The sequence below is a fragment of the Hyla sarda genome, chromosome 1 (assembly GCF_029499605.1).
Source record: "Hyla sarda isolate aHylSar1 chromosome 1, aHylSar1.hap1, whole genome shotgun sequence".
Taxonomy (NCBI): domain Eukaryota; kingdom Metazoa; phylum Chordata; class Amphibia; order Anura; family Hylidae; genus Hyla; species Hyla sarda.
In genome coordinates, this window is record NC_079189.1 from 370417570 (window position 1) to 370443594 (window position 26025).

General features: G+C 42.9%; 1 protein-coding gene across 1 annotated transcript in view; it reads left to right on the forward strand.

Moving 5' to 3' along the window:
- OSTF1 (osteoclast stimulating factor 1) overlaps nt 1-22660 on the forward strand; it is a 45784-nt gene extending 23124 nt beyond the window's left edge. Inside the window, exons 5-10 of the mRNA XM_056523296.1 lie at nt 5039-5092; nt 12303-12410; nt 16963-17012; nt 18897-18975; nt 20840-20938; nt 22000-22660. Coding sequence (XP_056379271.1) covers nt 5039-5092; nt 12303-12410; nt 16963-17012; nt 18897-18975; nt 20840-20938; nt 22000-22058 — 449 coding nt within the window. The 3' untranslated portion in view covers nt 22059-22660. The remainder of the gene's footprint in view (nt 1-5038; nt 5093-12302; nt 12411-16962; nt 17013-18896; nt 18976-20839; nt 20939-21999) is intronic.
- Nucleotides 22661-26025: the final 3365 nt, after the last annotated feature.

Genomic DNA, 26025 nt, shown 5'->3' on the forward strand with positions numbered 1-26025 from the left:
CTAAGGTGGTTTCCCCTCCTTCAGTGGATCCACCAATCTCTCGAATCTCTAAGGCTACTACACTGGCAGATGCGACTGCCTTCAAGGATTCCACGGACAAGAAGGTGGAGTCCTTAGCGAAGTTTGCCTCTGAAGCAGCTGGCTCTTCGCTTCTTCCCATCTTCGCCTCGACATGGGCGTCCAAGGCCCTATCGAAGTGGTGCCTAAAACTCCGTCAGGGTATCCTAGCGGGATCCCCCCCCAGAGGATCTGTCTGCTCTGGCTCTCCAATGCTCTAAATCTGGGGAATTTCTGTGCACCGCTTCCATGCAGTCAGCCCGTTGTTCTGCTTTTGCTCTGGGTCACCTAGTTGCTCTCCGCCGTTCTATGTGGCTTAAAGCTTGGAATGCGGATGCCGCTTCCAAAAGGTCTCTCACTGAGCTTCCTTTTACGGGTGGCCGTCTTTTTGGCAAGCGCCTTGACGATATTATCTCTGAGGCGACGGGGGGTAAGAGTTCCATGTTGCCTCAAAATAAGGCGCGCTCCGCTTCCCAAAGGAAGTCCTCTTCCATTCGGTCCTTTCGGACCCTTGGCCCCAGCAAGGGGTCTGAGCAGATGCCTTCGCGGGACGAGAAGGCTCCCTCGTTCCGGGCGCGCCTGTCTTGGAAGTCGGACACCAACCGTTCCGGCCGGTTTGCAGCCAAATCAGGCAACCGCAAACCCACTTCCGCATGAAGTAAAGCCCCCACCTGCAGTTTTTTCTCAGGTGGGGAGGTCGTCTCTTACTTTTTCGAGACATCTGGACCACACACATTCAGGACTCCTGGGTCAGGAGTTTTCGGGGTTTCTATTCCAATCTTTTTGTGGTCCCCAAGAAGGACAGTTCTGTATGACCAATCCTAGACCTCAAGCGTCTCAACCGTCATCTTCTCATCCGCCACTTCCGAATGGAATCTCTCCGTTAGGTAGTGGCATCCCTAGAACAAGGGGAGTTTCTTTCTTTGGACATCAAGGATGCCTACCGCAATGTGCCAATATTTCCAGGCCATCATCGGTATCTCCGCTTTGCGGTTCCGGAGGGGCATTTTCAATTCGTAGCCCTCCCCTTTGGCCTGGCTACGGCTCCTCGGGTCTTTAGCTCCGCTGCGCCTTCCGCTTCGTCCGGACCTGCTCTCACAGGGTCCTCTTTGCCACCCCAATTTACAGTCGCTGCATTTGACGGCGTGGCGGTTGAGTCATTCACACCATGCTCAGGGCTCATAAGCCCTCCTCGGCAAAAATGTACCACCGTACTTGGCGGTCTTATTTTCGCTGGTGTAAAGCTCAGGTCCTGTCTTTCTTGGTTCCCCATCTTCTCTCCTTTTTGCAGTCGGGTTTGGAACTGGGGTTGTCTCTCAGTTCCCTTTTGGGTCAGGTTTCGGCCCTTTCTATTCTTTTCCAGTGTCCTCTGGCTTCTAATTCTCATGTCCGGACCTTCCTTCAAGGAGTGGCGCATGCTGTCCCTCCTTACCGGTCACCCTCTTCCCCTTGGGACTTGAATCTGGTTCTGAGTGCCCTCCAGGGTGCACCCTTTGAGCCCCTTAGAGAGGTGTCTCTGTGCCTCCTTTCTTGGAAGGTGGCGTTTCTTGTTGCTATCCCCTCCATCCGGAGGGTGTCTGAATTGGCGGCTCTCTCCTGCCATTCTCCGTTTCTGGTGGTCCACCAGGACAAAGTTGTTTTCCGGCCAGATCCTTCCTTTTTGCCTAAGGTGGTTTCGGCTTTTCATCTCAATGAGGACATTGTCCTCCCGTCTTTTTGTCCCGCTTCTTCTCATCCTAAGGAGCGATTACTCCACAAGCTGGATGTGGTTCGGGCTATTAGGTTCTATCTCTCTATTACTACTTCGTTTTGTTTGGTTCCTTTTTCGTCCTTAAGGAAGGTCATCGTAAGGGACAACTTGCTTCCAAGGCCACCATTTCTTCGGTGGATTCGGTCTGCCATTTCGGAAGCCTATCGCTGTAAAGGGAAGATTCCTCCCTTCAGGGTTGTGGCTCATTCTACCCCTTCTGTTGGGGCATCCTGGGCTCTCCAGAACAGAGCCTCGGCCTCGCAGATTTGCAAGGCGGCTACCTGGTCGTTTTTGCACACTTTCTCGAGGTTCTTCCGGGTTCATACCTTCGCAACGGCTGATGCTAGTCTGGGCCGTAAAGTGTTGCAGGCGGCAGTGGAACGGCCGTCTGCCTGACTGCTCATCTGCCCACCCAAGGGACGGCTTTTGTACGTCCCACGGTCTGTGTCCCCCAATGGAGCCGATAGAGAAAAGGAGATTTTTTTTATTTATTTACTGTAAAATCTTTCTCGGAGGATCCATTGGGGGGACACAGCTCCCACCCTTTTTTGGGGGTTTTCTTCGGTTCTCTGTCCGAGGGTGTGTTCAGTGGTATTTTTTCTTCTGATTCTCGGACAGTTTGGGTCTTCTTTGACCTGTCGGTCCTCTCCTATTGCTCTGGAACTAAAACTGATTGATTAGCTCAGGGCCTGGAGGCGGATATATCCTGCTGGGAGGAGCCGACTTTTTTTGTTTCCATAGTGTCACACCTCCTAGTAAATAAAAAATCTCCTTTTTGCCCCACTGTATAACTGACAATGGACATTAGATATTTTTGGCTTGTATAGAACAAGTGTATTTCAAATGACTATAGAAGAAGTATCTTTCACATCACTTCTTGCCCCTCTTGCTTTTAGGTTCTTGGTCAGAGGTGTGTGCCAGGTGTTCCTCTCCATCCCTCCTTTAGAAATAGGAGGTTACACCAAGCCAAACCTGGAAGTTTAATAGTTTTGGGTTGTCTGTGCTCAGGCAGTGTTTCTAAGTCAAATAACTACTATTCAAATGATATCAAGGTCCACCCGGATTCTTTGGTCACTCGCTGTGCCCACTTTGAGAGTGTCGATTGAGTAACCTTATGTTGAATATGCAGTTTACAAACCGCAGTGCATCATACAGTGCCTTCTTGTTTAGTTTAAAGAGGAAGCCTTCATTTTAGCTTTTTAAAATGCAGAAATGCATTTCTTCTCACAGTGGCATTGTTCTCAGCGTCTCCAAACTTTGTACTTATAGCAAGCAGTTCTTCTTTCTTTAAAAGTGACTGTAGGAAATGCATATTTGTCGTATCTAGCCATAGACAAGGACACTTATTCCTGCTCACACCATATACCTGTAATAATAATCTACCTGTTAGTCCAAATCTGACAAAATATATGGCTGCCAGTTGAAAGTTTAAGCCAACAATTATTCCTATCCTATGGCTGGCTTTAAAGGGGTACTCCGGTTGTTAATTTTTTTTTTGACTATATGGCATCTTCTTTGTAAGTTTCGTTTTTTGCAATATACATGTGTTATTTGTTTTGGCAGCATGTGTGTTTTTCTTACCTGTTTGTTGGGCAGGAAGTTCTGTAGTTCAGAGGGTTTTCTTTTACTGTTGTCCACAGTTCTGAGTCTGTTGTGGACAAGATGTCACAGCTTTTTTTTTTTTTTTTACTCTGTCTGCATGAGAAAAATAAGCCACACCCCCTTATCTCATCCAGCTGAGTACACAGCTCCTCCCCTCTCCCCTGCTCTGTATTCTAAGGACGCAAGTCTGCACAGCAGAAGGACCTCACAGAGAAGATAAGTGTTATCTGAAGGGGAGAATGAGAAGGTGCACGGGCTGGGGATGTATGGACTTTAGAGGAATAAATCTCATACTGGGGATGATCTCTATATGTGAAGGGGGAGGGGGACTCCTGAATAACACATGCTGGGAGTTGTAGTCCCTGGTGTGTGTGTGTATGCTAGTGTTTACAAACCAGTGTGCCCCCAGCGGTTACAAAACTACAACTCCCAGCATGCCCTGACAGACTTTGGGCATGCTGGGAGTTGTAGATTTGCAACAGCTGGAGGCACACTGGTTGGGAAACACTGTTCTAGCCTATTCAGCATACACATCATGTAACACCAGTGTTTCCCAACCAGTGTACCTCCAGCTGTTGCAAAACTACAACTCCTAGGATGCCCAAAGGCTGTCAGGGCATCCTGGGAGTTGTAGTTTTGCAACACCTGGAGGCACCCTGGTTGGGAAACACTGGTGTGTGCCCTACAGAGGTGTGGTGAACTACAACCCCCAGGAGACTACAGAGGCAGCATGCTGGTGTTATACTGAAGACTCCTGAATGACACATGCTGGGAGTTGTAGTTCCTTTTGTGTGTGTATGCCAGTGTATACCAACCAAAGCTGATTATATTAGTGTGCTGTGTATAAGGGGGCCGACCCGGGAAAATAGTAGGGTAGGTAAAGGGCGAAACAAACAAACAAAAAAAAAGGGGCCGTCCCAAACCAGCAAGGCATGTGGCATGCTGGGATTTGTAGTTTTCGGCACAGCAAGAAACAGGAAATAGAAGGAAAGATAGGAAAACAAAGTGGGGGATAAAAAGACAACAAAGAACGGAAATAGAGTAGGCTAAACAACAAGAATAGAAATGAAACAAAACAAAAAGGGTAAGTCACAAACGGAAAAACATGTTGACCACCGGAGTACCCCTTTAAGCCTGTAGTCACAGCTCCCTAAAAATATCAGTGTAATAAAGATCAAGGTGATTGGCGCTTGTTTACTCAAGCTTTACAAAGCTCCATCAACTGTACAGCAGGGCCGTTCACTGAATTGTTTACTCAACCCTTAAACTTAATCATTGTGGCCGCACATCACTTGTTTACAAAGGGAGACATAGGTAAATAATGATTATCGTATTGGCCACACAGAAGATCCAGTCAGCCGACAAATAAGTGTTCTGCCTTCATCTGCCGAACATTGACTCTTTTACACGGGTCAGTTATCTGGAATGAACTTCCTAGGAACACTCATCCAGCCGATAACGGTCCTTAACCAGGCAAAAATACAAATACTCGCTTTGAGGATATGTGAGGTGTTACATCTTTGTATAGTTTGTTTCCAAATCTGACTTTCGGCTGCATAGTGCGATCTCATGTAACAGGGTGTCAAAATAAGTGCTTCTGAACATTTTTTTTTTCTTTTCTTTTTCCAGTTGCAGAACAGGCTGAATCTATTGATAATCCACTGCACGAAGCAGCTAAAAGAGGTAAGTGTGGTGTACCAAATTGTTGCCATTAGGCTAGGTTTCCACAAAGGTGTGTGGTTTTTATTTATTTATTTTTTTTTTTAATGCTGGATACTCCAACACAATCAACACCAACACAAATAACCATAATAAAATAAGCATGAAAAAATAGAAATACTTTGTTTACAAAAACATGACATAAAAATATAAAAAAAACTTGAAGATTAGGTACGACAGAAGCACAGGTAGGTGGAAGATGAGAGGTGAGAATCAACTAGATCCTATCAAAAAATGGAAACATGCTGTATGGAAAAAATAAAGAAAAAAAAATATATATATTATATATATATTGTGGATTACGCATGAAGCAATGCAGGTAAGTAAACAGTACAACTATGGTCATAAGGTGCACACTGGTAAATTGTGGCCAGTCGTGCTGTGCAAATACACATACAAAGTGGACAATGTAACATAAGTATGGGCCACTGCAGGAGGGACAATGGCTACTCCCTGGGGCCGCAACCTATATCATCATGAACAGACCAGAGTATAAAGATAATGAACACAGTAAAAAATAACCTGGACATGCACTCCACACACCACCTCTCACCTTACCCCCGAACACGTTTTCGCAATCTTGCTTTCTCAAGGGGCGTCACAATAAAGTATTTCTATTTTTTCATGATTATTTTATTATGGTCATTTGTTTTGGTGTTGATGTATTTGGATAGACCATAGTAGTTCAGGCTCTCAGCCAATATTGTTTGGGTAACTATAACCCCTTTAATCTTTAGCAGATCTTTTTAGGTCATTAACCTATCAAGATCTTTTCTTACTGTCAGTTGATGAAGAAAAAGTTTTGGAGGCTCAAAAACCTGTAGAGGCTTGAGGCCCTATTTAACAGCCCAAGCACATCTGTGAAAGTGTAAAGTTCTTATGTGGTAGATTGGTCCTCATTTACAGAGCCTACCACATGGCTTGACCGTTGGGCAGGGAGGGTCACACAAACAATTACTTGTGCACACTTCTATTACATGGGGAGGAGTGCAGACGATAATATATCAGAATGAGTGCAGATAATAAAGAGAAAATGAAGTCCAGCAACTTGCCACATTGTCTGAAATAAGTGTCTTGATGCCGCCATGGATGACCAGGATGGTGCGAGAAGCTCAGAGGCTACAAACCGGCACCTGCACAAAACCTATTGGTTTGTAGCCTCTGAGCTTCCCGCACCATCCCGGTCATCCATGGCGGCATCAAGATGCTGATTTCAGACAATGTGCTGGACTTCATTTTCTCTCTTTCTTTTTTTTTTTTTTTAATCTGCATTTTTGATTCTATGGACTTCCTTACACCACTGATACATTCAGCTTTATTATTGAACTGATAATTAACATGGATATTCATCTGCATGTGCCAGTTTTTATGTTCATGGTGTGGTAGTTAGGTGCCTCCATTTTCTTTCTTTCTACATTACTTGCATAACAGAATGAGTGTTTGCGCGTTAGTTGGCTGATTACTATCTCTATATGGGGTCTTGCTCCTACTCTGGACAGTTCCTGATATGGACAGAGGTGTGAGCAGAGAGCACTGTGGTCAGACAGAACAACTCAACTTCCTCTTTATTATAAAGCAGCTGAGTACTGGAAGGATTAAGATTTTGTAATACAAATAATTTGCAAATCGTTTTAACTTTCTGGCACCAGTTGATCTGAAAAAAAGATTTCCACTGGAGTACCCCTTTAACCTCTTAAGGACCAGCCACGTATGAGTACGTCCCTGCACCCTGGTACTTAAGGACCAGGCACGTACTCGTACGTCCGTGGGAATTTCGGGCCCCGCCGCGCACTGGGTGGGGACCGGACCGGGGTGACTGCTGATATCTATCAGCAGGCACCCCGCGCAAATGCCCAGGGGGATCATCAGACCCCCCCCCCCCCCATGTCAGCGATCGGCGCAAATCGCAAGTGAATTCACACTTGCGATTTGCGCAATTACGGGTCTATGGTGACCCGGAATATAAGGGGGATCGCGGGTGTCTAAGACACCCTCGATCCCCCTGAAGAGATAGGAGTGAGGTGGCAGGGGTGCCAACCCTCCTATCCCTGCTATTGGTGGTCTAGACGCAACCACCAATAGCAGATCGGGGGCGGGGGGGTTAGCTTTCGTTTTCCCCGTCCTGCCCACCCACAATAGGCGGGGCAGGACGGAGAAACGACTGAGTACCGGCACCAGAGTCCACTTACCGATCTGCGGAGGCTGCGGGCGACGATCGGCGTCGGAGATCGGCGGGCGGCGATGTCATGCAGCAGGCTCCCTGGATCCGACGGAAGCCGGTAAGTTGCCTAGCAACATCTGGAGGGCTGCAGTCTGAGACCACTATATAGTGGTCTCTATACTGTAGCACTCAAGATGTTGCAAAACTACAACTCATATATAGCCAAAAACAAAGAGACCCACAATACTAATATTATTTCAAAAAGTATAACAATCTTTATTAGACAATAAAAAACAGTTTTAAAAAATTAGTAAAAGGCAGAGAATGACCTTACGCAGGAGACAACAGGTGCCAGTGGACCTGGTATGGGTAATGTAGGTATTCAGTCAAGAGCATACATAATATAAGGCTGGCGTAGCTGCATGCTTATAATATCGTAACAATAGATATAATATCTAACATACATTGAGGTAACATAGGGAGCAGCAATGCAATACAACAAACATAAATAGGAAATACCTAAAAAAGACTACCTGTCATATACCCAAAGGCCAGGAGCACCAAGCACCAACACCCCAACGCACGTTTCGCGTATGGGCTTCGTCAGGGGGGCGTGACTCCCCCTGACGAAGCCCATACGCAAAACGTGCGTTGGGGTGTTGGTGCTTGGTGCTCCTGGCCTTTGGGTATATGACAGGTAGTCTTTTTTAGGTATTTCCTATTTATGTCTGTTGTATTGCATTGCTGCTCCCTATGTTACCTCAATGTATGTTAGATATTATATCTATTGTTACAATATTATAAGCATGCAGCTACGCCAGCCTTATATTATGTATGCTCTTGACTGAATACCTACATTACCCATACCAGGTCCACTGGCACCTGTTGTCTCCTGCGTAAGGTCATCCTCTGCCTTTTACTAATTTTTTAAAACTGTTTTTTATTGTCTAATAAAGATTGTTATACTTTTTGAAATATTAGTATTGTGGGTCTCTTTGTTTTTGGCTATATATTGGTACCCCCGGGACCTACATACGGCACGTATTGTTTGGCCGTTCTTGTTGTTTGGCTAAATTAAAACTACAACTCCCAGCATGCCCAGACCGCTGTTTGGGCATGCTGGGAGATGTAGTTTTGCAACAGCTGAAGGGCTACAGTTTGAGACCACTATATGGTAGTCTCTGAACTATAGCCCTCCAGATCTTGCAAAACTACAACTCCTAGCATGCTCACACAACTGTTTGCTGTCTGGGCAAGCTGGGATTTGTAGTTTTACAGCATCTGGAGGGCCACAGTTTGCAGTGGTCTCTATACTGTAGCTCACCAGATGTTGCAAAACTGCAAATCCCAGCATGCTGGGAGTTGTAGTTGCGATCCCTCCAGCTGTTGCATAACTACATTTCCCAGCATGCCCTTCGGTGATCAGTACATGCTGGGAGTTGTAGTTTTGCAACAGCTGGAGGCACACTGGTTGGAAAATATTGAGTTAGATAACAGAACCTAACTGAAGGTTTTCCAACCAGTGTGCCTCCAGCTGTTGCAAAAGTACAACTCCCAGCCTGCATGGTCTGTCAGTACAGTACACTAACACATAATAAAGGGTAAAACACTACATATACACCCCTTCACTGTCCCCCCCCCCCCCCCAATAAAAATTAAAAACGTATTGTACGGCAGTGTTTCCAAAACGGAGCCTCCAGCTGTTGCAAAACAACAACTCCCAGCATTTCTGGACAGCCACTGGGGGGCTTTTTCTCCTTTTACTCCCTTATGAAAAGGAAAAGTTGGGGTCTACACCAGCCTGTTAGTGTAAAAAAAATAAATAATTTTTTTACACTAACATGCTGGTGTTGCCCTTTACTTTTTATTTTCACAAGAGGCAAAAGGAAAATAAGACCCCCAAAATTTGTAAAGCAATTTCTCCTGAGTACGGAAATACCCCAGATGTGGGTGTAAAATGATCAGCGGGCGCATAACAAGGCTCAGGAGTGAGAGCGCACAATGTACATTTGAAGCCTAAATTGGTGATTTGCACAGGGGTGGCTAATTTTACAGCGGTTCTGACATAAACGGAAAAAAAAAAAATACCGACATGTGACCCCATTTTGGAAACTACACCCCTCACGGAATGTAACAAGGGGTATAGTGAGCCTTAACACCCCACAGGTGTTTGACAAATTTTTGTTAAAGTTGGATGGGAAAATTAAAAAAAAAATTTTTACACTAAAATGCTGGTTACCCAAAATTTTTCATTTTCACAAGAGAAAATAGGAAAAAAGCCCCCCAAAATTTGTAACCCCATTTCTTCGGAGTAAGAAAATACCCCATATGTGGATGTAAAGTGCTCGGCGGGCGAACTACAATGCTCAAAGAGAGGGAGCGCCATTGGGATTTTGAAGAGAAAATGTGTCCGGAATTGAAGGCCACATGTGCTTACAAAGCCCCCATAGTGCCAGAACAATGGAACCCCCCACATGTGACCCCATTTTGGAAACTACACCCCTCACGGAATGTAATAAGGGGTACAGTGAGCATTTACGCCCCACTGGTGTCTGGCAGATTTTTGGAACAGTGGTCCGTGAAAATGAAAAATGTAATTTTTAATTTGCACAGCCCACGGTTCCAAAGATCTGTCAAATGCCAGTGGGGTGTAAATACTCACTGCACCCCTTATTAAATTCTGTGAGGGGTGTAGTTTCCAAAATGGGGTCACGTGGGGGGTTCCACTGTTCTGGCACACGGCACTGCCCCTGACTACCATTCCAAACAAATTCACTCTTCAAAAGCTCAACGGTGCTCCTCCTCTTCTGAGCATTGTAGTTCAACCACAGGGCACTTGCCGTCCACACATGGGGTATTTCCATACTCAGAAGAGATGGGGTTACAAATTTTGGGGGGTATTTTCTGCTGTTAACCCTTGCAAAAATGTGAAATTTGTGGGGAAACACACATTTTAGTGAAAAATTTTTTTTTTTACATATGCAAAAGTCATGAAACCCCTGTGGGGTATTAAGGCTAACTTTATTCCTTGTTACGTTCCTCAAGGGGTCTAGTTTCCAAAATGGTATGCCATGTGTTTTTTTTTTTTTTTTTTTCTTTTTTTTGCTGTTCTGGCACCATAGGGGCTTCCTAAATGCAACATGCCCCCCAAAAACCATTTCAGAAAAACGTACTCTCCAAAATCCCCTTGTCGCTCCTTCGCTTCTGAGCCCTCTACTGCGCCCACCGAACACTTTACATAGACATATGAGGTATGTGCTTACTCGAGAGAAATTGGGCTACAAATACAATTATAAATTTTCTCCTTTTACCCCTTGTAAAAATTCAAAAATTAGGTCTACAAGAACATGCAAGTGTAAAAAATGAAGATTGTGAATTTTCTCCTTCACTTTGCTCCTATTCCTGTGAAACACCTAAAGGGTTAAAACGCTGACTGAATGTCCTTTTGAATACTTTGGGGGGGGGTGCAGTTTTTATAATGGTGTCTTTTATGGGGTATTTCTAATATGAAGACCCTTCAAATCCACTTCAAACCTGAACTGGTCCCTGAAAAATAGTGAGTTTGAAAATTTTGGGAAAAATTGGAAAATTGCTGCTGAAATTTGAAGCCCTCTGGTGTCTTCCAAAAGTAAAAACTTGTCAATTTTATGATGCAAACATAAAGTAGACATATTGGAAATGTGAATAAAAAAAAAAATATTTGGAATATCCATTTTCCTTACAAGCAGAGAGCTTCAAAGTTAGAAAAATGCAAAATGTCATCAAGTTTTGGGATTTTTCACCAAGAAAGGATGAAAGTTACCACAAAAATGTACCACCATGTTAAAGTAGAATTTGTCACGAAAAAACTATCTTGGAATCAGAGTAACTAAAAGCATTCCAGAGTTATTAATGTTTAAAGTGTCAGTGGTCAGATGTGCAAAAAACGCTCTGGTCCGAAGGTGTAAAATGGCCTGGTTCTTAAGGGATTAAAGAATGGGAAATTTAACCTCAGAAGGGGAGTTAATCAAAAACTGTTAAGAAAAACTCTTTATTACCCATAGCAACCAATAACAGCTCAGCTTTCATCTTTTCAAGAACAGAATACAAAATAAGACTGTTTTTCTTTTAGACAATTGTTTATTATCTCCAGGAAAGTGTTGGTCTGTTTAAAATCTGTACCTGCAAGATAGATTTACATGCTGGGAATTTAAAACCTCTGCCGCTGACCCATGCAGATCTTTTGCATAGCTTTTGGGTGAAATTTATTTTTGCATACTTGTTATAGCACGAATAGAGTTAGGATAGATGCACATCCATCCCACACTTATTCGCAGAGAGGTACGTTTAAAGTAGGGATGTTTCGACACGGGAGCCTGGAAAAGTATCTGTAAAGGTATCGGTGCAAATATCGGGTATTGGTATTAGGACATCCCTAGTTTAAAGGGTACTAAATGTGTATTCATAGATTTGAATGCAGCATAGTTTGGTCTTTTGTACATTGGCTTTCGGTTTTTTTGTGCTATAGACGAGCTTTTGTATCCCATTGTACTTTTTTTCCCATTGAAGGTGTATTAAAATGTATAGCTTTGAGTTACGGTACATAAAAATTGTATAAAGGAAGAAAAGATGGATCCAACGCAGACTTCGTTCAAATAGGAACTTCTTTTATTCAGGTACCAACATACAGGATAAAAAATACTTTTTATCCTGTATGTTGGTACCTGAATAAAAGAAATTACTATTTGCGCGAAGTCTGCGCTGGATCCATCTTTTCTTCCTTTATGTGAATCTTTGCCGGTGCTGGGGTGCACCTGTCCGGGCGCGGACATTGCGCGTAACCAGGGTTGAGCTGATGAACTCTTTCTGTATATAAATTGTATGTTTTCCTTTTTTACTTTAAAATGTCCTGCCTCCCCCTTTTACCCTCTTAAGTTTTTGACGTATTTTTACATTTGTTTTTCCTATGTCAAACGTACGTCTCATAGCAGATGAATATACCCTAAATATCTTTCTCCTTTTAAATAATTTCAGGTAACCTTAGCTGGTTAAGAGAGTGTTTAGAAAACAGAGTAGGAGTCAATGGTTTGGACAAAGCTGGAAGCACTGCTTTATATTGGGCGTCTCATGGAGGACATAGAGGTAATTAAAAAAAAAAAATTATTTTGTTTCACTATAGTATTATCCTGAATTTTTTTTAAAAAGTACTCCAAAGAAGCATATAGCGGTGCTTACCTGTCTCACCAGTTCTGAAACAGCCGAAAATGTATTAGTTTTTGAGGTCCTAGGCCTCTACTCCCCTGCAATTCCCAGAATGCCCTGCTTTCTCTTTCACTTTGCCACTTTCCTCCCATAGCACTCATGCCAGTTCCCCAACCAGAGCTGTTGCAGAACATCTCATTTCAAAGCAAACTAGTGCACAATCAATAAGGTTGCAGCATCTGTTGTTTTCATCCCCTGTCTGCTCCTCTGCCTGTGGCATTGCTTAGCGCAAGGCAGCATGCTGTATATTCACCTCATTTTCACTTTAATGTTGGCTGAAGGGAGAGATATATAGTGAGGATGGTGAAGTAGGCTGGAGGGGCTTCAGTGCAGAGACCAGATCCAGACACGGACATGGCATTGTCTTGGAAGAAAGGAAGGAGTTAAAGACAATGCTACACTGAAAATGAAAGAGCTACACCAATTCTAGTCAGGGGTATTTCAAGCAAAAGCATGCTAAAGCCAGTTAAATTTGTGTTAACACTATATTAGTATGTTGTATGTCTGGGGGTGACAGTTTTATTTAAATAAAGTTTTCTGAAACTGGAATACCCCTTTTAACCCCTTAAGGACACAGGGCGTATCCTGCACATTTCCAGCCCCAGCCGCTAGCTGGAGCGGAGCCGATGCCGGATGCCTGCTGAAATTGTTCAGCAGGCATCATGGCATATCGCCCGGGGGGTCATTATGTCCCCCCATGTCAGCGATTGCCGCAGATCGCTGGACAATTCAGTCCAGCGATCTGCGGCGGATTCCGGGTCAATCGGGTCTCCAGTCACCCGGAATTACTGGCTGATCGGGGCCGTCAGAGACGGCCCCGAACAGCCATTGCCAGCAGGGGTGAGGTGGCACTGGTGCCACCTCACGATCGCCCTGATTTGTCGGCCGGTTTCCCGGCCGACCAATCAGGGCGCCTGCTGCGGGTGTCACTCCCGCAACCCGCTCCGCCCCTCTTCCGGAGGACGTGAGTGGGTGCGGGCAGAAGACCCCGGGAGCTGGGAACCCCGATCCCCGGCGTCCCTGTTGGGATCGGGGCCCCAGGAGCGGCGGCGGCGAGGGACTGACCTGCGCGGCGGCGGCGTGGATCTGCAGTTGGAGGTGAGTGACAGCCTCCTGCTGTTGCTTAGCAACAGCCCCCAGCATGCAAAAAGGGCATGCTGGGAGCTGTAGTTATGCAACAGCAGGAGGCAGACCACCACAACTCCCAGCATGCCCTTATGGGCATGCTGGGACTTGTAGTTTAGCAACAGCTGGAGGCACATTTTTCTATGGAAAAGTGTACCTTTAGCTGTTGTATAACTACAACTCCCAGCTTGCACAATCAGCTAAAGTTCATGCTGGGAGTTGTAGTGGTGCATCTGGTGGTTGCATAACTACAACTCCCAGCATGCCCGTTGGCTGTCGGTGACTGCTGAGAGTTGTAGTTTTGCAACAGCTGAAGGCACACTGAGTTAAGTAGCAAACCAGTGTGGCTCCAGCTGTTGCATAACTACAATCCCCAGCATCTCCAGCCAAAGTAGTATGCCTCCGGCTGTTGCATAACTAAAAGACCCAGCATGCCCTTCCGCTGTCCGTACATGCTGGGGGTTGTAGCTTTTGCAACAGCTGAAGGCACACTGGTTGCAAAACACTGAGTTTGTTACCAAACTCGGTGTTTCACAACCAGTGTGCCTCTAGCTGTTGCAAAACTACAACTCCCAGCATGCACTGATAGACCGTACATGCTGGGAGTTGTAGTTTTGCAACAGCTGGATGTCCCCCCCCCCCCCCCCCAATGTGAATGTACAGGGTACACTCACATGGGCAGAGGATTACAGTAAGTATCCGGCTGCAAGTTTGAGGTGCGGCAAATTTTCTGCCGCAGCTCAAACTGCCAGCGAAAAACTACTGTGAACCCCCGCCTGTGCGACTGTACCCTAAAAACACTACACTAACACAAAATAAAATAAAAAGTAAAAAACACTACATATACACATACCCCTACACAGCCCCCCTCCCCTCCCCAATAAAAATGAAAAACGTCTGGTACGCCACTGTTTCCAAAACGGAGCCTCCAGCTGTTGCAAAACAACTACTCCCAGTATTGCCAGATAGCCACTGACTGTCCAGGCAGGCTGGGAGTTTTAAAACAGCTGGAGGCACCCTGTTTGGGAATCACTGGCGTAGAATACCCCTATGTCCACCCCTATGCAAGTCCCTAATTTAGGCCTCAAATGCGCATGGCGCTCTCACTTTGGAGCACTGTCTTATTTCAAGGCAACAGTTAAGGGTCACATATGGGGTATCGCCGTACTCGGGAGAAATTGTGTTACAAATTTTGGGGGGTATTTTCTGCTATTACCCTTTTAAAAAATGTAAAATTTTTGGGAAACCAAGCATTTTAGGTAAAAAAATATTATTTTTTTAATTTTTTTTTACATATGCAAAAGTCGTGAATCACCTGTGGGGTATTAAGGTTCACATTACCCCTTGTTACGTTCCCCGAGGGGTCTAGTTTCCAAAATGGTATGCCATGTGTTTTTATTTTTTTTTGCTGTCCTGGCACCATAGGGGCTTCCTAAAGGTGACATGCCCCCCAAAAACCATTTGTCGCTCCTTCCCTTCTGAGCCCTCTACTGCGCCCGCCGAACACTTTACATAGACCTATGAGGTATGTCCTTACTCGAAAGAAATTGGGTTACAAATACAAGTAAAAATTTTCTCCTTTTTACCCCTTGCAAAAATTCAAAAATTGGGTCTACAAGAACATGCAAGTGTAAGAAATGAAGATTTGGAATTTTCTCCTTCACTTTGCTGCTATTCCTGTGAAACACCTAAAGGGTTAATACACTTACTGAATGTCATTCTGAATACTTTGGGGGGTGTAGTTTTTATAATGGGGTCTTTTATGGGGTATTTCTAATATGAAGACCCTTCAAATCCACTTCAAACCTGAACTGGTCCCTGAAAAATAGCGAGTTTGAAAATGTTGTGAAAAATTTCAAAATTGCTGCTGAACTTTGAAGCCCTCTGGTGTCTTCCAAAAGTAAAAACTCATAAATTTTATGATGCAGACATAAAGTTAGACATATTGTATATGTGAACCAAAAAAAAAAAATTGATTTTGAATATCCATTTTCCTTACAAGCAGAGAGCTTCAAAGTTAGAAAAATGCAATATTTTCATTTTTTTCATCAAATTTGGGGATTTTTCACCAAGAAATGATGCAAGTTACCATAAAATTTTCCACCATGTTAAAGTAGAATATGTCACGAAAAAACAATCTCGGAATCAGAATGATAAGTAAAAGCATTCCAGAGTTATTAATGTTTAAAGTGACAGTGGTCAGATTTGCAAAAAACGCTCTGGTCCTTAAGGTGTAAAATGGCCTGGTCCTTAAGGGGTTAAGCTACTGTTTTTGTAGGGTTTGTTGAAAATGTTTAATATTTGGTGAGAGATGAATTTTATATTCATATGGTAAAATCTGGTTCAGTCGTTTTTGAGTTTTAGTATTTTAGTTTGAATATTGAGTTTGTCAATGCAAATAAACAGAAAACAAACAAAACAGAACAATATGACACAATAAGATAATCGTGTATGAACTTCACAAAGTTGAAAACAGTGTGTAGTATATTGAACATTGAAGAGTCCCAGGTTAGGTAAGCAATTGATATAAATATATAAAATGCATATAGTAAATATATAAAATTCATATTGCAAATTCATGTAAAACAGATTGTACATTATGTAGTATAATGAAGATCCACAAGTAGTGCTTGTTCTCAGATTGCTATATGGTCAGGAACACGGTTTTAGATCAGTAAGTCAATCACATCGGGAAGGCAGGGCAATCCTAGGAGTTACATTAGACTTATGGCAGCTCACAAACTATTGGGAGTATTCTTATAAGATCTACAGAAGACTGGGAGGATTGAGGAGCTGGTTGGAACTGCAAAGAAGTAAGATCTTGGCTCACAAGCAAAAGCTATTTTGTATAAAGGCGAATACATCCTTGGCCATTAGTCAATAATACTTGGTTTACAAGTAGTAATGGCCAGTATGTATATAAGCAGCCATCATAGTCAATAGTATGTGGTATACATGTAGTTGGTTTACACCAGTATGTATACAGGTGGGTACATTAGCAGCCATCAGTCAATAATACTTGTATCCACCAGTGTACATACTAACCATTGATACTTGAGAACAGTCAGCAGCCATCAGTCAATCTGTGGTTCACAAGCAGTAATGGCTAGTATGTATATGGGTGGATACATGAGTGGCCATTATAGTCAGTCACTGGTGTAGTGTAAGGTTCATGTAAACAGTGGACTCATAGTTATGAGTTTTCTGCATTTTTTTTCTTAGCAGATATTAACAGACAATATTTGGTATAGTAGACCAGTTACACCTGTCTTACTTTTTTTAAATTTTTTATAAATAATCCTCCTAGATGTTGTAGAAGTTTTGCTGACACAGCCAAACATTGAACTCAACCAACAGGTATGATTTTCTTTTATCTGAATATATACATCAAACAAACTATGGAAGGAAAATAAGTAATGGCTGTAGAATAACGGCACTTAAAGGGTACCTTTCATCAAAAAATCTTTTGCTATATACATAGCAAACTGATAAATAGATGTCAATAGCTGTGGCAATCATCTAGTGAAGACCGGACCACGGTATCTCCTGTGGAAACTTCTAAGGTCCGCAGGATACGTTTATGATGTCCGCTGGAGTCAAGCGCAACCCACAATGGTGGGGAGCCTATTACCTGGCTTCTGGCGCTCTGAAGCCAGGTAATAGGCTCCCCACCATTGTGGGTTGCGCTTGACTCCAGCGGACATCATAAACGTATCCTGCGGACCTTAGAGGTTTCCACAGGAGATACCGTGGTCCGGTCTTCACTAGATGATTGCCACAGCTATTGACATCTATTTATCAGTTTGCTATGTATATAGCTGGGTTCTAAGTACAATACTTTATAACCTCTGATATTATACTTGATTATATACTCATTGGCATACACTATGTCCATTTGAGCAAAAGTGCCTATATAAGTTGTCCGCTGAGGAAACTGCAAAACACAGTGGAAACGCGTTGGGCTAGGACTATATATATTGGTATATTGTATTTAATCCAATTTTATTGGTCAGAAATACAATGATGTAATATGTAGCACAAGAACTCACTATATGATGTAGATAAATGGTAGGCTAAAAGACAGGGACTATAAAGAGCAAACATCCAGTGGAGATACTCAAATGCCCATAGCGTACATAAAGCTGTAAACCTGTAAACTTTCATACAGAAGTGTATAAGATATTCAGATTGCACAAGTAAATAGAGAGGGAGATTTATAAACACCTGTGCAAGAGAAAAGTTGCCCATAGCAACCAATTGGATCGCTTCTTTCATTTTGCAGAGGCCTTGTTAAAATTGAAAGAAGCAAGCGGATTGGTTACCATGGGCAACTAGGCAACTTTTCCTCTGGGCTGGTTTTGATAAATCTCCCTCAAAGTGACCTACTCCTAACAGTGGTTCCTACAATGCCGACCCATAAATGACATATACCCAGAAATGACATATATAGGACGAAGTTATATCCATTGATGACGCCATCCCAACTCTGTTTCGGTATTGCACCTTCTTACCGGGGTGGCACCTTCCCAGCAGACCTCACTATTTATAGACCCATTTGTCCAATAAACACTTACAATGAATATAAGGTGCCAGGTGTGAAGCTTACACACATAGCTTCTTATTTTTAGTTTAAGGGTACGTTCACACATGAATAAGAAATAAAGTTCTCTCAGCTCACCTCCTCCATGGTCTGCAAGGACTCGAGCCCGGCCCGGCTTGGTTCTTGTAAGCAAATGAAGAAAAGGTAGTCCAGCAGTCCCTTTAAAACGTAGATCCTTTATTGAACTTTTTATTAAAAATGCAGAGCACACACACCATACACCTTCATCTAGTCAACAAACCTCTCCTATGGACGCGTTTCGAACGCATGCGCGTTCTTGATCACCATCGTGGTGATCAAGAACGCGCATGCGTTCGAAACGCGTCCATAGGAGAGGTTTGTTGGCTAGGTGAAGGTGTATGGTGTGTGCTCTGCATTTGTAAGAAAAAGTTCAATAAAGGATCTACGTTTTAAAGGGACTGCTGGACTACCTTTTCTTCATTTGGTTATACGTTCACACATGCATATTTTTGCTCTAGATTTGCTGCTGTAGATTTCAGTGGTTAGCAAAATCTGCAGCAAAAATGCCTGTAAGGTGTGAACCTTCCCTAAGTGTTTAAATAAATGTGATATCTGTATACTTGTCTTGGATTTTGGGATAATATGAGAACCACATTAATAATTTTGTTTCTATTCATCAGAACAAGCTCGGTGACACAGCTCTGCATGCTGCTGCATGGAAAGGATATGCCGACATTGTAGAATTGTTGCTTTTGAAAGGTAAATTTTTACAATTTTTTTTTTATTCTTTAGAGAAGCCCTAAAAGGGGGGTTCTTATTGTAAACATAAACATGTTTCAAATAAGTAAAAAAGAAAAGTGTGCTGGGGATGTTAAGTGTTAGATATTTAAAATGTTACGCCCAACTTGGCCACAGTCACGTCTACACCGCATCTATCAGCCATGGGAGTACATTTTATGCCATAGCACCTATATGCAGGTGTAAATGCTGAGGCGGTGCATGGTAACAAGTGGACATATCACTGCCATGTAGGGTTTGTCTTTTTATAATCCCAAAATCCTGCATCCCAGAACACCCATGTCCTCAATTATGACTAGATCATTCTCAGGATTCTAGTGCTTATAATTAGGGATTTACCGATATCGTTTTTTTTTTTTAGGGCCGATACCGATAATCTGTGGAGGTTAAGGCCGATAGCCGATAATTTATGCCGATATTCCGGTATAAATTATGGGCTATTTCTCTCCCTCCGCAGCCCCCCCCCCCCCCCCCCCCGAAGCCGCTGCAGATCATTGATTTAAAGCGGGCGCTTTAAATCAATGAACTGTAGTGGCTTTTGCGGTGCCAGAGACCGCCTCCGCCACTTGCTTCTCTCCCCTGCCTGTATAAAGCACCCCTGACTTATAATACCCCCCCCCCGTCCTGTGCCCCTCATATATAATGCCCCATGTCCTGTGCACTTCACATATAATGCCCCCTGAGGGTGCAGAACAGGGGGCATTATATGTGAGGGGAACAAGATATGGGGCATTATATATGAGGGGCACATGTCAGGGGGCATTTTATGTGGGGGTCACAGGACAGGGGTATTATGTATGAGGGGCACATGACGGGTCGATTATATGTGGGGGCACATGACAGCCCACCCCTGTCATGTGCCCATATAATCATATAATGCCCCCCTGACTTAGAATACCCCCCCTGTCCTGTGCCCCTCACATATATTGCCCCCTGTCCAGTGCCCCTCACATATAATGCCACATGTCCTGCCCCCTCATGGGGCATTATATGTGAGGGTACAGGACAGAGGGTATTATAAGTCAGGGGGGCTTTATATGGGCACATGACAGGGGGGGCTGTCATGTGCCGCCACATATAATCCCCCCCCGTCCTGTGTTCCTCACATATAATACCCCCCATATATGTGCCCCTCACTTAAAATTTGCCCCCCTCACTTATAATTTGCCCGTCCATCCATACAGCACCCGAGCAGTGCTCACCTCACACGCTGCTACGTTCTTGCACTGTGAGTGAGAGCTGCAGGGACGTGATCTCCGGGCGCCGGCGCGATGATGTGATGTCATCACGCCGGCCTGCCGTGGATGGCGTCCCCGTGGCTCTCGCTCCCACTGCAAGAATGAAGCAGAGTGAGAAAGGTGAGGGAGTGGAGGAGCGGGACAGCTGACAGCTTCTGCTCCACCATGCTGTCAGCTGTCAGGCAATTGCTCCGCACGGCAAAACAAGGCGTGCGCACGAATCGCGGGACTTCAGTCCCGGCATTAAGTTCAGGGCCGGGACTGAAGTCCTGCGATTCGTGCACATGCCTTGTTTTGCGCATTATCGGCAGGTTAGAAGCCGATACCGAGAAGGGGGGAAAAACGTGAATATCGGCCGTGCCGATAATCGATCGATCCCTACTTATAATCACAGACACAGTGGGAAGGTGGTTAGGAAGTAAATGTTCAAGGAAAATATTTTTGTAGTGTGTTTTATCAAAAAATGTAGTTTAGTAGCACAGTTGCTTTTTCAGTATGCACTTAATATTGTAACATCTCTTTTGTGAGCACGACAACCATCACACTTACTTTGATATGACCTCAGTATATTATTATAATTTTCACAGGTGCAAGAACAGATTTACGGAATAATGAGAAAAAGTTGGCCTTGGATATGGCTACAAATGCACAATGTGCCTCACTGCTTAAAAAGAGACAAGGGCAAGGTAAAGTCTATATTTTACAATGTTCTTGGTGATCCTTTAACATTCTGTTTATTATTTTAAAACTATTTTGTTCATGATTCAACCTCTGGGGTGAAATTCCCTTTTAACACTATTCTTCAGTTTAAGGATCTATTTATTGAGTGGTGATTTATTTACTTAGATTTTTTTTTTTTAGTTTTACCAAAGACTTTCTGCAGGTTCTTTTGTACCATGTAAAGTACCATTCTAGTGGTTATCCGGGAATAGAAAACCAGAGCTGATCTCTGCTGCCGAAATTGATCTGGGTGATAAGACTGAACATGTTCATTCTTTGTGGCAAAATTCCACAGCATTGCATTGCCTTCTATGGTGATGGCGCGGGGCCATCAGGACATGAGAGCTGGGGAGAGCAGTGCATGCACTCTTCAGAGAGAGCGCTGCAATCACATGAGCTGTGACTCCACGTCACTAGGACGTGGAGTTGAAGCTAATGAATATGCAGTGGGGGGGGGAGCAGGCTTAGGAGCTTTACTCCGGCGGAAGGGAGAGGCGGGCAGCCGGCAGGGGAGACTCCTTCACTGCACTATTTATATTAGAAATCACAGAACTTTAGAAGCATATATCTTTACAGCTAGTTGACGCAAAATAAGTAAGTGACCCCTCGTTTGAATCCTGTTCTCTCACTCACACACACACACACACACACACACACACACACACACACACACACACACACACACTATAACCCAGTGGATTGGGTTTAGTGTAGGTGAACAGGCTGACTGGTTTTCTTTATAAAAAAAAAAAATATATATATATATATATATATATAAAAATAAATATAAATAAATAAATAAACAAACGTGTGTGTTTATATATGTATATGTTTTCCAGCGGAGTACCCCTTTAATCCATAGTGTTATATAAAGTCAGGTTTTCTTCAGTGATACTGACAAAGCCTGGACTACACTGAGACACAATCTTTATTTTATTATAAGTTCTAGATGGACACATCCAGGCTGCTCAATGTACAGTATTTCGCTTGTTCTATAGATCTTAATCCTCCTCTTTTGTTTTCCTAGACCTTGTACGATCGTCTAGCAATGCAGAAGAATACCTTGATGACGAAGACTCAGATTAGTTGTCGGTTCGTTGGTTGCTCTATAGTCCCTGCATTCCAGTGCACATCTTCATTTGAAGACAACCCAAGCTATGCAAAGATTCAGTGGGATGGATTTTTATCAAACCAGTCTAATAAAAAAAAGCTTTAGCTTTTTTTTTGTTCTTTTAAACTGCCCCAAAAATAAAGCTGTGCTTCTGATTGGTTGGTATTGGCAACAAGGGCAAGTTTTTTGTAAGACAGGTTAGATGAGTAAAGCCCAATATGTGACATTATCCAAAATGCCTTATAATACTGTACCATAGATAAAAAATAAACCCATTCCATGTTGTTGTTCCCACCTAATAGGATGGCATTTGGTTGTCCTTTGCCTGCACTTGACTTTTTTTTTATTTTCATTTTTTTACGATTTTTTCTTTGTTGTGTTTTATGTCTGACATCTAACTTTGATCAGTGTCTTAATTTTCATCTGCTAATCTCTTTAAAAAACATCCTCATGATCAAAATATCTTAAGTGACTAAAAGAAATAAAGTTTAACATAAATGAAATGTTTTTACTTATTTGACAATCAGACCTTGGTTGTATTTAACTTTTTGCATAGAATAAATGATCTTATAAATTCTCTTATGAATTTAGTATTCTTTCTATGACGCATTACAGTAGAAGTGGATTACCTTATAGTGAATGTCCACCTTTAAGGTTTTGTTCACAAAGGGGAGATTTATCAAAATCTGTACAGAGGAAAAATTGCCCGTATCAACCAATCAGATTACTTCTTTCATTTTTAAAAGCTCTTGTGCAAATCTGATTGGTTGCTATGGGCAACTGGGCAGCTTTTCCTCTGCTCAGGTTTTGATCTCTTCCCATGTGTTTTTGCAGTTTTTTGCCACAATTGTAAAAAAAAACTATTGAAAGAAAAAATTACAGTAAAAACACGAATTGCGGTGAAATTGTGCAGTTTTTATCGCTATTTAGCAAAATCACTGCAGAAAAGCAACATGTGAACAGTCTTTCACTGGACAACCATTTAAGACTGCGTTCACATGTTTACTTTTTTGTGGATAGGGACGTGTATAATTTTTGTAGTTAAAGAATGTGCCTAATCACAGGGGGTCTGACTGCTAAGCCCTCCCTTATTCTCCTGAACGCGACCCCGACTCTCTGAGAGAAGGGTGTGCTGTAGCCTGTATGCACTCCATTATTTCTATGGGAGTGCCGGAGATTCCAGAGTACATCACTCCGGCCTGTTCAGCACTGCCATCGAAATTAATGGAGCACGTGCTGCGCACCCCCGCTATCAGATACTTTTCTCCTACACTGTTAAAAGGGGAGAAGTTGTTTTTCACTGGACAACCCCTTTAACACAATTGAGGTTCTCTTACTAAGAGTGGAGTGGAGTTTTGATTCCTGACAGGTATTTTTCCAAGGTATTCACTAAGGTTTTCCTACATCTTGCACTTTTCCCTACATTTTGCTTTTTTTTTTTTTTTTTTTTTTTAACTGTTCTGTCTGTTTTTTCCCAGCTCAAATCCACCACATTTTATGTGGAAACCTTAGTTAATATATTGGGATTTTTCAAAACTTTTGGGGACACGCCCCTTTTGTCAGGACCGCACCCCCTTTCGCCCATGGCCATGCCCCCTTATTGGGTTCTTCTTGTAAAATGGAGAGTTTTGCTTTTCTTTTTATTTTTATTTAATTTAATTTTTTTTGGACTCAAAACCTGAGAAAAAAGTCTGGATCACGTTTATAAATAACCCCCAGTGTCGTTTTGATATCTAAATGTGCTGATTAATTAGTGGCCAATGTTTTTTGTTTGATACAAATTTTTGTTTGCTCCAAATATCGCAGTATATGTTTTGGCTGTGTCTGCAGGGAGCTTACTATATCCATGTCCAAAACATCTGCAGTGCCGAAGGTTTCCTATGCCTGAACTAGACTGTGCGTTCAAATCATGGGATAACAGCTTCCACCTTCATTCACCGGACACCTCCAGCTTCTCGGTGCGGTTAAAAAGAAGGAACTTTATTGCTTCATACAACAAGTGACAAATAACACTGGACAGAGAACGCTGATGCGTTTCGGGTCTACTTTACCCTTTGTCTTGGCATAAGAACATACAACCAAGCCACAGTATGTATAAAACCCTCCAGGGTTACATTTTCTTGACATCATGAAACATTTGGACGACTACAAAAACCTGGACCAGATCTCTATAATGAATAGGTACTACCATCACAGATATATGCATATTTCTATAAATACACTATTATACTACATGCATTTAGGGAAAAAGGAAAAACCAAAAGGACTCCCCAAAAATTAACCATAACACTAAAAAGGAAAAACAAACTAACCCCTTTGTAATACTAGACCCCCTTATAGATCAGGATAATATCCTGTCTCAGCTTTTAACCTACAGGTTCTCGCATATCTAAGACAAACATCCAATAAGACACTGTTTAATAATCTGTGCCTTAAATGGGCACTGTCAGATATAGAAATGTTTTATACTGTGTTATACATCTTGGCAAAACAATTGTTTTGTAAAATACTTCTTTAAAAAAAATATCACATTTTATAAAATACCCATACTCCCTGTGACACTGATGAGTCCCACATAAGCATTAGTGTGTCCAATGGTCATGGACACAAGATGGCTGATTGACAAGGCTGCAGGAGGAACACAGCCAGCAGCAACACTGCTGTAACACAGAGTTTTACCAATCATGTGCCTCCAGCTGGTTTCACACTACAAGATATAACAGTTATTTTTTATTTTTTTTGTGGGATCTGACCAGTATGCTTTAAATACCCTTCCCCACTGTACCTAATAACTCTCTATACCCCTATTGCCGAGACATATCCTGCCTTCTCATCCCAGAGATGTTATCGGCTACTTCTAATGTCAGAGATATGTTTCTAAACTTGGACTTGAGGTTTTTGTAGCAGACCAGATATTCTGTGATGTCATAAACATGTGATATTGGTGTATTTTTTTTTTTAATGGTTTGTAATTACACTAACTGACAGAATTGTCGGATTGCTACAAAACACAACATTTAGTTATGTGACATAACTAGTTACAGGTGCGGTGTGAATAGACGCTGGGTCTTGCCACAATTAGGTGTAAATTTGCTACCCTTGCTGCCCTATATAAAGAGCTCTCAGAGGCTAATTTTGGGTAGTGTACCACAGTGAAAGAGCACAGACTATTATACATGCCTCTACAATGTAACCCAAGACATTTTGCCAAGCTGACGGAGTTTGAGAGAGGGCACATCATTGGACTGAGATAAGCAGGATGGTTGTTTCGACAAATCCTCCCCCCACCCTCCATCTAGGCTATTCTGACTAAGCTGTTGGGAGGGTTGGCTACTTGAAAGCACACACAGCGAACAGGCTGTGGATAAGCCAATAAATATAAGCAGTTCCTGCAATTTCGTTGTTCACCATCCAGACACAGGTTACACCTTCATTACACATGCATGTTTCTGTCCAGACCATTTTCAGGCACTAAGCAAAAGGAAATTTGGTGTCATTGTGTGGTGTCCCAGCACCAAAGGCTGTCCTGTGGCTCCAGACTGCTTCTGGCAGACCTGCGGTACAGGTGTTGGGCCCACTGGAAGACTTATTGCTATATTAATTATGTTTCAGCACTTTGCGAAGAGTTAATATATTTTTATAATTAATTTGTTATTCTCATGTATGTTATTTATGTGTTACTATGCCTTTAAGCAGAGGAGCAGTGTACCCCATATGACCCTGCCTGCCAATGGGAACCCCTAAATTCTTGCCCATATAGTGTAGTGGGGAGGAATTGCCCCAGTCTAAGTCCAGTTGTTTCTGAGCATCAGTGTGGTAAAGGTGTAAGGTGTATTGTATGTGGAGAGCTCTAAGGGAAGGCTCAGATCAAATCTACTTCGGTCATTCTGCAAGGATCACTCGCACGGTGGAAGTTCGTGCTCTGGCGAAGGAAGCTACAAG